General features: G+C 37.2%; 1 protein-coding gene across 5 annotated transcripts in view; it reads left to right on the forward strand.

Annotated features, from left to right (window-relative positions):
• The window catches only part of ATP2B1 (ATPase plasma membrane Ca2+ transporting 1), a 135005-nt gene that overhangs the window by 48627 nt on the left and 70460 nt on the right, over positions 1-15918 (forward strand). For all 5 annotated transcript variants that reach the window (XM_077772278.1, XM_077772277.1, XM_077772279.1 and 2 more), the window contains exon 2: positions 9308-9736. In XM_077772278.1, coding sequence (XP_077628404.1) covers positions 9529-9736 — 208 coding nt within the window. In that variant the 5' untranslated portion in view covers positions 9308-9528. The remainder of the gene's footprint in view (positions 1-9307; positions 9737-15918) is intronic.

Here is a 15918-nt window from a genome sequence, read left to right on the forward strand (position 1 = left end):
ATACAAGAAGAAGAAATTAGTGCCTCTGCTATTCTCATCTACTTGTTGCCCACCTGAGAGATTTGCCAAAGTGGTCCTGCTGAATTTATCACTGACAACAGCTGTAACTTGCTCTTCAAACTATTGTACTTCATCTCTGCCTCTGGAAGAGTCTAGTAGATGATAAGTAATTTACTGAGGGGAGTGAGACTAATTTTAGTCAACTCAGACACAGCTATGGTATTTATGAATCCTGTGAGACTAATAAATCAGACATTGTAGACAATGTTTATTTTCTGCTTTTATCGGTTCTATAAAACTGAAATCATGTTTGGTGAATTGAATCTTGTTTATATGTATCATTCTTTATTCACCTGATATAAATTACTTTTCTAAACAAGCTTTATAGTCTTTATGTTCCTTTATCCAGTGTGTATGCTTTCTTTTGAGCCTCTTAAAAAAATGAAAAGTGAGTTCAAAAAATATTAAAATTGAGTTATCCCTTGGTTCTTCAGAGTGTTTTAATGAAATAAGGAGGACATAACAAAACCGTAAAAGAAACATGACCATTCTTGATCTTGAAGGCTCTGCCCTTTGATGTGTATAGTATGGATAGAGCATCTTCTCTTTCTGCCATTAATCTGATCTTACACATTGTACTTATCGTTTTAGTTTACAGCACATTTTTATCATTTATTAAAAATTGTTTTAATTGTTGGAAGACTTTACATTTGTAGGATATGAATCAGGTAGAAGTTTGTTGTGTTTTTTTTTATGCAAAGTGACTATATTTTGGATGATCATAGGTACCTCTTGGCAAGATATGGGAGATCAGAGATGAAAAAGGCAGGGTTTTTGCCTTATATAAATTTAAGTATAATGGGCCTAAATTTACACTTAGTTATATAGTAGTTCTACTGTCCAGCCTTCCAGAGGGGCATCTAAGGTGCAAGTTTTAGGTTGTCCCAAGGACTGAAGATCACGGCTATTATCTAATGGGGCAGTGCAGGCCAGGCTGGATTTCTTCAGTGATGAGCTAGTGCTGACAATAAAGCACCCAGTAGCAGCCACAGTGAGAACCAGCTGTCAAAGCTGGTTATCCCTCTTTTCACAACTACTTGTCTACAAAGGAGGTTGGATTAATTTTCATGTTAAAAGAAAAAAGAAACTAAGAAAATGGAGATTCTTGAGTGGTCTTTTTGAAAGACTGCACTCAAAAGCAATTTTTTTTAGCTTGTCAGTCAAATGTTGTGTCTAACAGCTAGGGTGTCAGTATCCACTTTGAAATACAATAAATGCTACCTATTTCCGTGATAGTAGCCTCTGTACAACTGTACATTGTTTTTATTTATCCTAGGACTTAAATTTTATTCTTTCACTCTTTTTTTTTTAATGATTTTGTGAGTATTCAATGCTTGCTTTCTTTTATTATAAGCATCTTTATTCTTTTTGGAAGTAGATGATTATGGGTGTGTTTGGTTTCTACGGCTTTAAAATGAGCAATTGGATTTGATCAACATCCTTTCAGCTGTTAAAATCTATGATTCCTTTGTAACCATTTTTTAACAGAATGATGGCTTTTTAAAATTTGTTTATGGTTAGCATTTTATTTTGACTTAGAAACTTTTAAACAACTATTCTCTTAAGTGAAAATCTATCTTTAGCGTCAGCTTTTTAAAAATGTTTATTTACTTCAAATGTTTGTTTATTTTAAGAGAGAGAGAAAGAAAGGGGCAGAGAAGGAGAGAAAGAGAATCCCAAACAGGCTCCCACACTGTTAGCACAAAGCCCTACTTGGTTTGGATCCCACAAACTCTGAGATCGTGACCTGAAGTGAAATCAACAGTCAGTGCTTAACTGACCGAGCCACCCAGGCACCCCTAGATTTTTTTTTCAAGCCACAGATCTGTAATTTGTGTTCCTGTAAAACCAGTCATGGATTAAAAACCTTTGTAGATACTAATTCTATACTTTTAAATTTTTAACCAGACATAATATTAGACCTAGTAAATAGAAATTTGACTTAATCCTTAAGTTATTTCCGTATATCAAATGAAAACCCAAAGACATTTATTTATTGAGCTGATTCAGTGTAGATACCTTAAGAAAACTGAATATTTTGGGGAAAGAGTATATGAAATCAAAAGTAACTTCATACACTGAATAGTTATAAAATCTAGGAGTATTAGAAAATTGAAGAGTAAGATTTAGGACTAACAATTTTTTTTTTTTGTTTTGAAATTTCATTCTGCATTCCAAGTGATTTGGAAAAAATCAAGATTACTTGAATCCGTAGTTGATTCAGTGGACATTTGAAGAGACTAATGACAGTTTAAACAACAGGATTGACTTTTAACAAATAAATTACTTTTGATTTATCGCCAATTTGTTTAAATTTGGAATTGAAATACTAATTTCAAATGACTTCTCTAAGCTTATAACCACAATGAGCATATATTCAAATTAGATGTTATCTTTCATACATTATATACAAGAAAGAATACTTTTTTGGCCTGAGGTTTGTTGTCTTTGAAGTAATCTGGAGGAAAAGGAGTCTTGATTTTTAAAAGCTAAACAGAATCTGTAGAGAATGGGATACTGACAGGAAGTCAGTTGTGTATGTGTATAGAGCATGCTCACTGCATCAGACCAGTGGCTTAGTCGGTTAAGCGTCCGACTTTCGCTTAGGTCATGATCTCGCGGTTCGTGGGTTCAAGCCCCGTGTCGGGCTCTGTGCTGACTGCCAGCTCAGAGCCTGGAGCCTGTTTCGGAGTCTGTTTCTCCCTCTCTCTCTGACCTTCCCCTGCTCACGCTGTCTCTCTCTCTCCTAGAAATAAAAAATATTTTAAAAAAATAAATAGGAATGGAGTTTTAGGGGCATCTGGGTGACTCATTCTGTAAGCATCCCAACTCTTGATTTCTGCTCAAATCATGATCTCACAGTTCAAGCCCTGTGTAGGGCTCTGTACTGACAGTGCAGAGCCTGCTTGAGATTCTCTCTCTCCCTCTTTCTCTCCCCTCCCCCACTTGTGCATGCGTGTGTGTTTGCGCACGCGCTCTCAAAGTAAATATTTTTTAAAAATTAATAGGATTGGAATTTTAAATATTAGAGTTGTCACAAAAAGGGCATGGGCTGTCTTTAGCTATTGAGTTCTCTAACCACACATTTTTTTAGTATCTTGCTCAGTTAACCCCAGGGCTCTGAGAGAGTTCTCACTGACCCAGAGTCCTCCAGAGAAACAGAGCCAGTAGGAAATATATATAGAGAGAGAATTATTATGAGGGATTTTCTCAGGCATTTATGGAAACTGAGAAGTCCCACTATCTGCCTTCTTCAAACCAATGACCCTGGAAAGCCAATGGTGTAATTTTCTGCCTGAGGCGAGAGGTTGGTGTCTTAGCCTGAGAGCACAAAAGCTGAGAGGTGTTCAGAGTCCCTCTTCAGGTTGTGTTCTATTCAGACCCTGTATGGATTGGGATGCCCACCCACCCTGGGGAGGGCAGTCAGCTTTATTTCGTCTGCCTATTCAAATGCTAATCTCATTCAGAAACACCCTAACAGGTACACACAGAAGTAATGTTTAACCAAATATGAGCTCCCTGTGATCCAGTCAAGTTGCCGTAAAATTAACTGTTAAAGACCTATTCCAGTTTTGGACAACTTGTTACAAGAGTTCTGTCTTACATAGCCAGTAACTACCTCTCTGTAGCTTGCTTTCTTTACATTCTAGTATTGTCCGTCAGTACTCCACAGCATCTGTCTAGTCACTTCCTACACTATAAAACTTCAAATGTTTGGGGTTTCCCATCACAGGTCGTTCTCCCCTAGACTAAGACTCCTCCATTTCTTCAATGCACTAGTTTTCTTGATTCTTCAACATTCTTTTTATTATTAAAGATTATTTATGATTATTACTACTGTTCACACCAGACCAGTGCAAAGTTTAGTGGGCCTGGTATGTATAATACAAATAGAAGTTGGTGACTCTCTTTCATTCATCAGTCTTTTTGATACATTTGGTCTTTATATGTTTTATCTGTGTAGCAGAGTTTCTTTTATATTAGACTATCATCAGAATCCCCTTTGCCTGGGACACTTGGGTGGCTCAGTCGGTTAAGTGTCTGACTTCAGCTCAAGTTATGATCCCACAGTCTGTGAGTTCAAGCTCTGCGTTGGGCTCTGTGCTGACAGTTCAGAGCCTGCTTTGGATTCTGTGTCTCCCTTCTCTCTGCCCCTCCCCCGCTTAACTCACCCTGTCTCTCTCAAAAATGAATAAATGTTGGGGCGCCTGGGTGGCTTAGTCGGTTAAGCGTCCGACTTTCGCTTAGGTCATGATCTCGCGGTTCGTGGGTTCAAGCCCCGCGTTGGGCTCTGTGCTGACTGCCAGCTCAGAGCCTGGAGCCTGTTTCAGAGTCTGTGTCTCCCTCTCTCTCTGGCCCTCCCCTGCTCACGCTGTCTCTCTTTCTCTCTCCTAGAAATAAATAAAAATATTTTTAAAAAATGAATAAGTATTAAAAATTTTTTAAATTAAAGTCTTCTTTTAGGTTTAGAAATCTTATTTCTTTAATGACATTCCTCCTTTCAAATGGCTCAGCAGTCCTCCTCATTTGAGGGGAGCAGGGTTATTCTCTGTAGAATATATCTGCAAATATTCTTAACAATAAAAATAGCTGACATGTTTACCATTAACTGTGTTCCAGGCTAAGTTCCAATAGTTTTACTTATATTAACACATTTAAAGAGATGGGTACTGTTTTTGTATCTATATTTTATAGGTAAGCCAGTAATATTATTGGTGTGTATGTCCGAGGTAAAGCAGAATAGATCTGTTTCCTACCTTAATTGATGTTAGAGTCCTGTCGTTACTGCCTGTACCTTGTCTGCAAGAATTTCATGTTACTATATAATAAGAATCCTTTATAGAGCCCTAAAATAAAGCTCCAGCTTCATATTTCACCTCATAATTAACTTTAACTGTTTGCCTGCATTTCTTTGAGTTTTTCTGATATGCGGTCTTTGTGGTTTTTATTGTTGAGTCTAGATAACATCCATACAACCATTTCATGATCTGAGTCAAGTGTTCTTGTGAAAGAAGGAATTGAAATTGCAATCAATGATTAATTATGAGCTCCACTCATTGCTAGGACCTTAGAGTCATTTTTTTGTCTTTTGAGGGCCTTCCTCATTCATAGTAAAGCCTGTGTCAGTTGGATTCCATCTTATCCTTCTTTTTGAAGACTGTAACTATTTTTGCCTAACTCCAGTCTTAAACTACCTTTGTCTTTTTTCATAATCCCACAAAGACTACCAATAGTCATTTGACCAGAGAGGTCATCTGGGGATCAGGAATAAGTTATGGAGGCCATAAAAAATCTTCTACACTCTGTTATATCTCAATCCCAAATAGTGTGACCCCCTCTTGTCATATTGTAGTGAATAAACAATAAAACTTTGTTTTCGTCCTGAGCACTTTTGTCCGTCTACTAGTTCAGTGAATGGAGGAGTGAAAGTGGATAGAGAGAAAATTAATTGAAGAGGCTATCGTAGATCCAGAAATACACAACGTCTTGATGTATAACTTGTAGGTAAATGCAAATCCACCCTCTTTTGGAAAGTGACTTTTTTTGCATTTGGTGCTTATTGCCTGGACTTCTTTAAACAGTAGGAGAACTGGACATATTTGGTAATCATGTATTTAACAAAGCTATGTGGGTTGCAGAGTGGTAGAAAATTCAACTTCAATAGGGAACTTACCAATATATTACTTAAAAAATCCAGGGATGGACCAGACTGAGATGTGGATTGACCAAGGGGCTTAAGAGATCCAGCACTGGCAGGCACATTCCTTTCCTCTCTCCTTTCCTCACTCTCTGTCTTTCCTTCCCTTTTGGATCCATTCACAGAGGCTTTTGCCTTATCAGATTTAAGTTCAGTAAGAAGAGACAAGTCTCTGCCCCAGAGTCACAGCAGAAGCCTCCTTGCCGCTCTTGGCCTTTGTTGGGTCATATGAGTCGGGGAAGGGCAGATCCCTAAACAAAAAGTGGGAGACAGGATGTTGAGCTGGCAGATAACAAATACCCACTGTAGTGTTCTGAATTCTGATTTTATTAATATCAACTGGTATGTTTGGTGTTATTTGGCTGTTTTTTGACCTATGACCATTTCCAATTGGATCTATATATGTGAAGACTTACAGTAGAGGCAGTGTAGGGGAGGGAGCATGGCTTTTGAGTCACAAAAAGAAATTCGAAGCCTAGCTCTGATATGTCTTATTGTTGAGAAATGGAAGAGAACCTAGTAAGTAACACCCATTTCTCCTGTTTTTGGATTCTGTCAAGAGCAGAGACAATGATTGACATATTGGAGTAAAATCATTAGTTTTAATATTGACAGAACCTGAAATGGAGGATTTGTTTTTTGTGTGACAACAAGGAAGCTCTAATGCTGAGCCCAAACTACAGTTATTTACCCCACTGCAGCCACTCTGAACAGTAGTTTGTTTTTTTTTAACCTGGGTGTCTGTACCTACCCTAATAACTCACACCAATGCGTAGGAGTTCTCCAGACATCTGGCTTCTTACAGAAGGCAGAAAGGTGAAGAAACCACATCTGTCTAGCTGCTTTTGGAAAATCTGCCAGGCCACTTATTTTACCTCAGTAATCAATGGGGTAGGAAGCCGCCATTGAGGAAAATTCTTTTTTGTGGAGGAAACCTGAGGACTGATGACATACGTGCCTCCAATACAGAAATTTTGTTAGGAATCTTCTCTCTTGAACACATAACTTATTTTAGGGTTGTCATAATAATTCAGATGCCAGTAAACTCAGGGAGGTTATTGAATAACCACCTCCTCTAGATTTTGGAGTTGCGTTATTCTACTAATTGATGTGTGAGTAGGAGAGAACCACTTTTCCTAGGATATGAGTAAAATTGGTAATAACTGGGCAAGCAGGGAGGATTTGTGAAGTGGGAGAAAGCAGGCAATGAAAGAAAATGTCTTGTAGAATCTACGGCCATCACATCCTTGCACACAAGGCAAGCAAATTTTCCTCAACCATTTGGTGTGAATTCAGAGTTTTAAACCCATTCTCTTGTCCACTGGTTCTCACAGTGTGCTCTGTGCACTGAGAGCATCTGTACCACCTGGGAATTTGTTAGAAAAGCAAATGATGGAGGGACACCTGGGTGGCTCAGTTGGTTAAGCATTCGACTCTTTATTTCGGCTCAGGTCATGATCTCACAGTTCCTGAGTTCAAGCCCTGTCTGGGATATTTTCTCTCTCTCTCTCTCTCTCTCTCTCTCTCTCTAAGTATATAAAATAAAGTTAAAAAAACAAAAGATGGAGCCCACCCTAATCCTACTGAATCTAAACTCTGGAGGTGAGGCCCAACCGTCTGTATTTTAATCACCTATAAGTGATTTGGATGCATATGAAACTATGAGAACCACATACCATTACAAACATTTTCATAACAGTTTAATAGATGAAGATTAATTGCCCTTGCCAGTAATCTTTTCTAGTTCCCAATCACTGAACATTATATTTATTAAATATGGAAGAGTGAGGTATTTGGGGAAGGAGAGAGATTGAATAGGTAAAATAAAGCTTAGGCTTGAGTGCCAGTCAGGCATAAACAATAGAGCTGTATTTTCACCCTGTAAGTTTAGGTATAATGGCATGATAACTGTTTCAAAATCTAAATGTAGCAGTTAGGTTGCCTAGGTGGCTTAGTTACCTGTCCATCTCTTGAACTCAGCTCAGGTCTTGATCTCACAGTTGTGAGTTCAAGCCCCATAATGGACTTCACATTGGGCTCTGCGCTGGGCATGAAGCCTACTTAAAAAAAAAAAAATGGCAGCAAAGAGCATGCCTTTGGATAAAAGGAGTATTAGAATGAGAGAGCACCTAGGGGGTAGTGATTATAATTTGTGGAAGAGGGACTTGAAGATGAGAAAGAAAAAGATTATATAAAAGGGAGTTTTCAAAGGAAGAATTAACTCAGTAACTGAAGCTGAAGTGGATGGAGTCAAAGATGACTTAGGATTCCAAGCCCGGGTGATTAGAATAATGGTGACTGAGAAAGGGTATTATCTATTTAGGGAATATGATGAATCCAGTGGTTGTATTAACACTGAGGTGATTAAAGGACATAAATGGAGATAAGAGTTGAACACTCATCTCGGGGCACCTGGGTGGTTCAGTCGGTTGAGCGTCTGGCTTTGGCTCAGGTCATGATCTCACGGTTTGTGGGTTCGAGTCCCCACATCGAGCTCTGTGCTAACAGCTAGCTCAGAGCCTGGAGCCTGCTTCAGATTCTGTATCTCCCTCTTTCTCTGACCCTCCCCTGCTCATGCTGTCTCTCTCTTTCTCCCTCAGAAATAAGTAAAAAAACATTTAAAAAAAAGAGTTGAACACTCATCTTTAAGTAGTTTAGCGTACAATGAGAAGTTGAAAGTATTATGAGGAAAATTTAAGTGATGCATCCATTTATTGCTTAAACACTTACTGAATGTCTACCATGTGCCTGGCACTGTTCTTGATTCCCAGGATGTACTAATGGGCAAACGTGACAAACACAAGAGTTGTAGATAGTAGTAAAGGCCAGCAAAGAAACAGAGTGACTCAGGGGTAGAGAATTTCTTTGGATGGTGGGTCAAAGGAAGAACAGAGGTGGTGACATGTGATAGAAATCATGATAGAAGATAGTTTTAGGAAGGCAAAAGATGGTGGTGTCACAGAGTAACCAAGGAGAACTGTAGGAAGGCACAGTGGGGTGTTTGCTGTGCTTTTTGCCCTTTCAGGGTCTATTTTGTATGAAAGGTTTAGAGCGAATGGTCCATGTATTAGAAGGAACATGGGTTGGAGACATCTCAGCTCATCTGTTTTAGGCATTTGTTAACTGTGCAGAAACTCTTCAAATTCACTGAGGCTTACTCTTCTCAGTAGGGTAAGGAGTTAATAACACCTTGTGGGATTACATTGTGATGATTAAATGAGAGAATGAATTTAAAGAAATAGTGCTTGGAATGTAAGTGTTCAGTGATAACTATTAATAACCATCATACTGAATGGGAACATAAAATTCAGTCGTGTGAAATCCAGTTTCATTTAATGATGAGATCTAATATTTTGAGATATAATTGTATTTAGTAGTTATACTTTGATATTTTGTCATGCAAAGCACCTTACACACATGAGACTACAGTTAAAAATTTTTTTATGATGATATACTTTGATTAGTTACCTGAGGATATTTAGAAAATATGTTTATATGCATAATGCTGTAAATGATGGATTTTATTAACTTTTAAATATTTTCTTACAGACGTGTACATCTCATGATTGATATGAAGAAACTAGTCATGGGCCAAAGGTCAAGATACTTCTCTGGGAAATGCTGCTGATGCTGCTGCTCTAGAAAGTCCTACAATGAGTGTTTGGTTTAAGAGAGATTTTCATATTTAAAAAATTTTCATCTTGGAAATACATCAAGTGAAAATTGGAGTCTTTTGGGAAACATTTTCCTTCTAATAAATAATACTTGTAATGGGCGACATGGCAAACAACTCAGTTGCATATAGTGGAGTAAAAAACTCTTTGAAGGAAGCTAATCATGACGGGGACTTTGGAATTACGCTCGCGGAGCTGCGGGCTCTCATGGAGCTCAGGTCTACAGATGCATTACGAAAAATACAGGAAAGCTATGGAGACGTCTATGGAATTTGCAGCAGGTTGAAAACATCTCCCAATGAAGGTGAGTTGTATTATGTTTGTCCTTAGTTCTTTGCACAGAAAGTACAGTCTATTTGGCTCATTAACAAACATGTTTATACTGACTTGGTTATTGTCTGATTATATCATAATTTTAGTGACATTAAGATGGGTTAGTTACCAGATTGCTGCAATTACCAGAACTTTAGATCAAGAGATAATGTTTCAAATTAATTTATATATATATGTTTTTAACATTTATTCATTTTTGAGAGACAGAGAAACAGAGCACGGGTAGGGGAGGGGAAGAGAGAAAGGAAGACACAGAATCCCAAGCAGGCTCCAGGCTCTGAGCTATGTTCACAGAGCCCGACTTGGGTTCACGAACTGTGAGATCATGACCTGAGCCAAAGTCCGACGCTTAACTGAGCCACCCAGGCACCCCTAATTTATATATTTTAGGTTGGTGGGAGGAAATAGTTGCAGTGATGTGCATATTATTGCTGCTTGTGTACAATAACAAGATTGTCTTTCCACTGGAATTATAGAGGATGGAATCCCCCCAAGGGATTCAGTGAAAATAAATCTTGCTCACTTCATTTTATAAGGTGGCTTAAAATAGTTGTCACTGCTAGTAGCTGACCAGATTGTTTTTAACCTAAACTTTAGTAATTAGTTCAGAAGGTACTAAAGATTAGATGCCAATTTTTTTTACCTAGCAGGCATTTCCTTTAATGAAAACTAATTTTCAGTCTTAGAATTATGTTCAGTTTGCCTGTTTCAAGAAAATCTTCAGTTTCATAATTCTCAATTTGTAGTAAGCTTCTTCTTGAGAATCAAGAACAGAAAGGTTATTATAATTTAATTGCATTATGGTCTTTGAAACGCTTTGAGAGAGAGGACCTTTTATACATTCATCATGTGAAATAGAAAATTCAGGTTTAAAAAGTTTCAGAAAGGCATTTCCTGGTTACAAAGGAGGGAGGAAGGTATATGAATGTTTGGTGATTGCACTTTATTTTAATAAGGATGGGCAGTTATTAATGTTAAAAGTTAAAAGTATACTAATACACATTCCAAAGCCAGTTCCTGAGAAATTGTGCAGAAATGTTTTTCTTTCTTTAAGTTTATTTATTTTTAAGTAATCTAAGAAGTGGTAGGTAATTAATTTTTCTCAAGTGGCATGATCTTGAGGAATCCGGTATCAGCATTCACACATCATTCACACATGTTGAAAAGGGCTTCCCTGATCACTTGGAGTATGTTCTTTTTTCTGCAAGACTTCTTAAGTCTTCCATATCTTCTGGATCTTTTCCTTAAGTTAGAACCACTATAAATGTGGGCTTCTTAATTATCCCTTAATATACTGTACCATTCTAAGGTAGCTGGGATCCCTACTGTTGGTGTAAAATATAGGAATCAGGAACAAACCCATGGACTTTAACAGATAGTAATTTAACAAAATTTGTTGCTTGTTCATTATGCAAACCCATTTTAAAATATTAACTTTATATCTTGTTTAGAGATTTGTACATTGATGTGCTATTCTCAGTTGGTAATTCATTAATTCAACTATATGTACTTTCTCCGTTAACCTAAAACCTAATGGATGTTTCATAATCACCACATTGATAGGAAACATTATAAAAAGCCCTCAAATATAACAACATAGTTTGTTCATAAAAAGTGATAATGAACTTCAGTTTCAGATCACCTAACTGCACATCCCTCAACCATGTCTTTGTATTCCTCTATTAGTTAAGCAAAAGTCTCATCTTCTAGTAACTGAACATCCCAACATGTTCTCTTCTCATTTTTAATAGACATGATTTTCATTTGTTTGTATTGTACTTTCTTTTGTGATATTTTTTATATTATTTTTTGTGTTATTTTGGGCAGTACTCCTGACATTGATTTTGGTTTAATTAGTGAAGTTTATTAAGCTAACTGAAAATGTTTGCATTTAATACAGTAGTTTTGAAATTTGGGGAGGAGATGGTTATGTACCTTTCTAACAACATAATGGAAGCTGTTGATAATCTCTAGAAATTACTCACCTAAGCACTCAAAATTTGATGTGCATTGTTGCTGCTGTGTGATATGAAATATATTCTTCTCTTTTATTCTTAGAAAATTCTTGTTCATCTTCTTCCCTAGTATTGTGAATTTTTATTAAAATATGTACAAACTTTTGTCTTTACTGGCTGTATATAAACAGTTTGTCATTTTGAAAGATTCTTTCAAAGAATGTGAAAAAGCCATTTTAAGTATTATGTTTGTGTTTATACTTGTAAGATTAAATAAAAAACAGCACCAGCCTTCATAGGAATATTCTTTCCAGAGGAATAGTTTTAGTTTAATTTAGAAATAATTATTCAGAAAGCTAATGAACATTTTGTCACTGATGAGCTAGGCAAATGATAGTAAATAAATTCTCATCAGGGATAACCAGCTAGGGGTTTGTATGCCCAAAAAAATGATCCAGACAAGTACTCTTTTGTCAATATGACCTGCTTATTGTGAGAGAAAGGGAGATTAAAATAATTTTTTAAAGAACATGAATTTTGATTAGGTAAAACTGAAGTTTATTTCTTTAATTCTTTCATTCACTCATTCATTCATTGATATATATAGTCTTTCATCAGATCTAGGTTGTTAATTGCTATATATTGTATATTCGCTCTAAAAAAAGAGTTACTGTTGGCAGTTTTAATTTAATTTTAAGTGTGTAATTAAGTTACAGCCCAATTTCAGCAGTGTTAACACATTATAAGAATATGTGCACTGTAGAGTTGCTGGGTTATTCTGTCTGCTCTGTGGCAGGTACTTTTCTTGGCTGAGTAGATATATTCATGACTAGAACAGTCCCTGACTTCTTGTTACAAAGGGGAGACAAGTTTACAAGACAGCTAGATGAAATGCATAGTGTATTATTGATGTGTGCTTACTAGGAAAGTCAGTGGAAAATGAAAATTAGAAATATTAGGGATGTGGCTGTTAGATCACTATAAAGTCTGGAGGAGAAATGGCTTACGACATTTCTTAAGAGCAGTTACAACAAAAATAATACATAGGTAATGCTTTTTGTCCCCAGTAGGTTGTTATTAGCAATTACAAATATTAATTCATTTTATCCTCACGACAACCTTGTCCTTTTTTACAGCTACAGAATCCACAACACAAAAAGGTTAATCGGCTTACCCGAAGTCTCAGAGCTCTTAAGGTGCCAGAGCAGGGATTCAAACCTTGATACTCTAGTTACAGAAAACAAGCTCTTAACCACTGTATTATATATTGCCTGTTATTAAAGTTCAGCTCATACAGCTTGCAAAAGAGTTGAGAATATTGAGAAAGAGGTACTTGTGTTCTGTCTTCTCAAAAGTATTTTTTGTTGGCAGGAGTATCATGGTGAGAACAATTTTGAGTTTACTAAAGGTTCTGTTGCTCAGTTAGTCTTTTTAAAATATGCCCTGTTCAGGAAGTGGTATCTGTTTTCTTCCCCATTTAGCCTGCTAATTTACTGCTCATCTTCCAACATAGTACTCCTTTAACTGGATTTGAGGCATTCTTAATGTGTACTGATCAATAGGAAGTATTTTGAGCCAGATGTGACTTTCATATTAAGAACTTAACCACCTCTACTCTTAAAAGAATTGGAAGTATAAATTTTAAGGTTAAATGAAATCAAGACCTGTCACTTCATATTTCAGCTTTGTCTATTAGAGCAAACACCTATCTTAAGAGTGTCAGAATCCAAGAATATACTTTTATGACAGAATTACCTTCTTACAACATCCTAACTACATGCAATTATCCCTGTAGTTTTTTTTCTTCATTATCTTTATTGTTTTCCTGTATTGATTTCCTTATTCCTGTTGTAAATCCTGTTTCTTGATCCTTTTACTTTTAACCTAGCTTTCGGTACCTTTTCTACTTTAATGTATTCCTATGTTATCTATGTTATATTTTATATTGGATGGTAGAGTAGACTGTCTAAAAAACAGATTTCTGGAATAAAGATCTCTAGCCCTGGTATCATATTTATCATTCAGTAGTACCACATTAAACAAGGGATAACAATGAATGCATACAGATTAAAGACAGGTACTGAGTGGTATTCTGTTAAGAGGCATGGATGGCTTCATAGTGTTGTAACAAGGCAAGAAAGTAAATGAGACACTAAGCTTCTTAAGTAGTAGTTGCTAAAATTAGGTGTAAAAGAGAAAAAAAGCCAAGGGGATAAGAAAAGGAAACAGTGGTAGAAACAAAGAGATGTGTGGTAGGAGTCAAGGTAAAGTCAACAGTAATTGTCTGTGGCTGACTAATGTTTCCATAATGTTTCAGATGGCAGTTTATATTTGCACTCCTAGCAGTAAAGGCTGTTAGTAATGGTGTGCTTTGACCAGATCTTTAATATGTAATGTAAGAAAACTAACACTCATACATGGAAGTATATTTTAATTCTAAAAAAAAGAAAAATCAGCCTTTTGCCCAGCAGGAATCATTGTTGACTTATAAGCTACTGCAAGAATCCTCTGATGCTCTGATGGATGTACTTGGTTATACAGGTTGGCAGAGCTCTTTCAGGCACTCAGCAAGGATTTCCATTGCCATGGTATGCCAGCCACCTGTATTTTAATACTTGTATAGAGTTACCAACAAGGGTTTGATATTGATAATCCTGCATTATCTCCTCTCCTTGTTCTGGAAATTTATTGCTGCTGTAATAGAGAATTATACATTTAATTAAATACCTGCTCAGCTCACTAGTTTTCATTGCTTATGAATTTTTTGAAGGTAGTTGTAACACTGCTTCTAATTTATTGCATATATATTATTTCTTAAAGTTGTGCTTGATAGAGTCTGAAGTAGTATAACACACTTGTTTTTTTTATTTCCAATTGACATATTTGGTAAACATTTAAACACATATTTTTATTTTGCAATGCTCTTATCCCTTTTTTTAATTGTAAATTCACATGTACTTTTTTTCTTTCATAGTTTATTGTCAAGTTGGTTTCCATGTAACACCAAGTGCTCATCCCAACAAGTGCCCTCCTCCATGCCCATCACCCCCTTTCCCTCGCCCCCACCCCCATCAGCCCTCAGTGTGTTCTCAGAATTCAAGAGTCTCTCATGGTTTGCCTCCCTCCCTCTCCCCCGCTATTTTTCCCCTTCTCCTCTCCCATGGTCCTCTGTTAAGTTCCTCCTAATCCACCTATATGTGCAAACATATGGTATCTGTCCTTCTCTGCCTGACTTACTTTGCTCAGCATAACACCCTCGAGTTCTGTCCACGTTGCTACAGATGGCCAGATTTCATTCTTTCTCATTGCCATGTAGTATTCCATCGTATAGATAAACCATATCTTGGTCCCTTTGTCAGTTGATGGACATTTAGGCTCTTTCCAAGTTTTGGCTGTTGTTGAGAATGCTGCTGGGAACATTGGGGTACATGTGCCCCTATGCATCAGCACTCCTGTATCCCTTGGGTAAATTCCTAGCAGTGCTATTGCTGGGTCAAAGGGGAGTTCTGTTGTTAATTTTTTAAGGAACCCCCACACTGTTTTCCAGAGGGGCTGCACCAGTTTACATTCCCGCCAACAGTGTAGGAGGGTGCCCGTTTCTCCACATCCTCGCCAGCATCTCGTGTTCTCTGATTTGCTCATTTTAGCCACTCTGACCGGCGTGAGGTGGTACCTCAGTGTGGTTTTGATTTGTATTTCCCTGATGATGAGGGACGCTGAGCATCGTTTCATGTGTCTGTTGGCCATCTGGATGTCCTCTTTGGAGAAGTATCTGTTCATGTCTTCTGCCCATTTCTTCACTGGATTATTTGTTTTTCAGGTGTGCAGTTTGGTGAGTTCCTAATAGATTTTGGATACTAGCCCTTTATCTGATATGTCATTTGCAACCGTCTTTTCCCAATCTGTTGGTTGCCTATTAGCTTTATTGATTGTTTGCCGTGCAGAAGCTTTTTATCTTGGTTAGGTCCAAATAGTCCATTTGTGCTCTTGATTCCCTTGCCTTTGGGGATGTGTCAAGTAAGAAATTGCTATGGTTGAGGTCAAGGAGGATGTTTCCTGCTTTCTCCTCTAGGGTTTTGATGGTTTCTTGTCTCAGCGTTCAGGTCCTTTATCCATTTTAAATTTATTTTTGTGTATGATGTGAGAAAATGATCTAGTTTCATTCTTTTGCACGTTGCTGTCCAGTTCTTCCAGCACC

Source organism: Crocuta crocuta, unplaced genomic scaffold (assembly GCF_008692635.1).
Source record: "Crocuta crocuta isolate KB4526 unplaced genomic scaffold, BGI_CrCroc_1.0 scaffold216, whole genome shotgun sequence".
NCBI classification, from domain to species: Eukaryota; Metazoa; Chordata; class Mammalia; order Carnivora; family Hyaenidae; genus Crocuta; species Crocuta crocuta.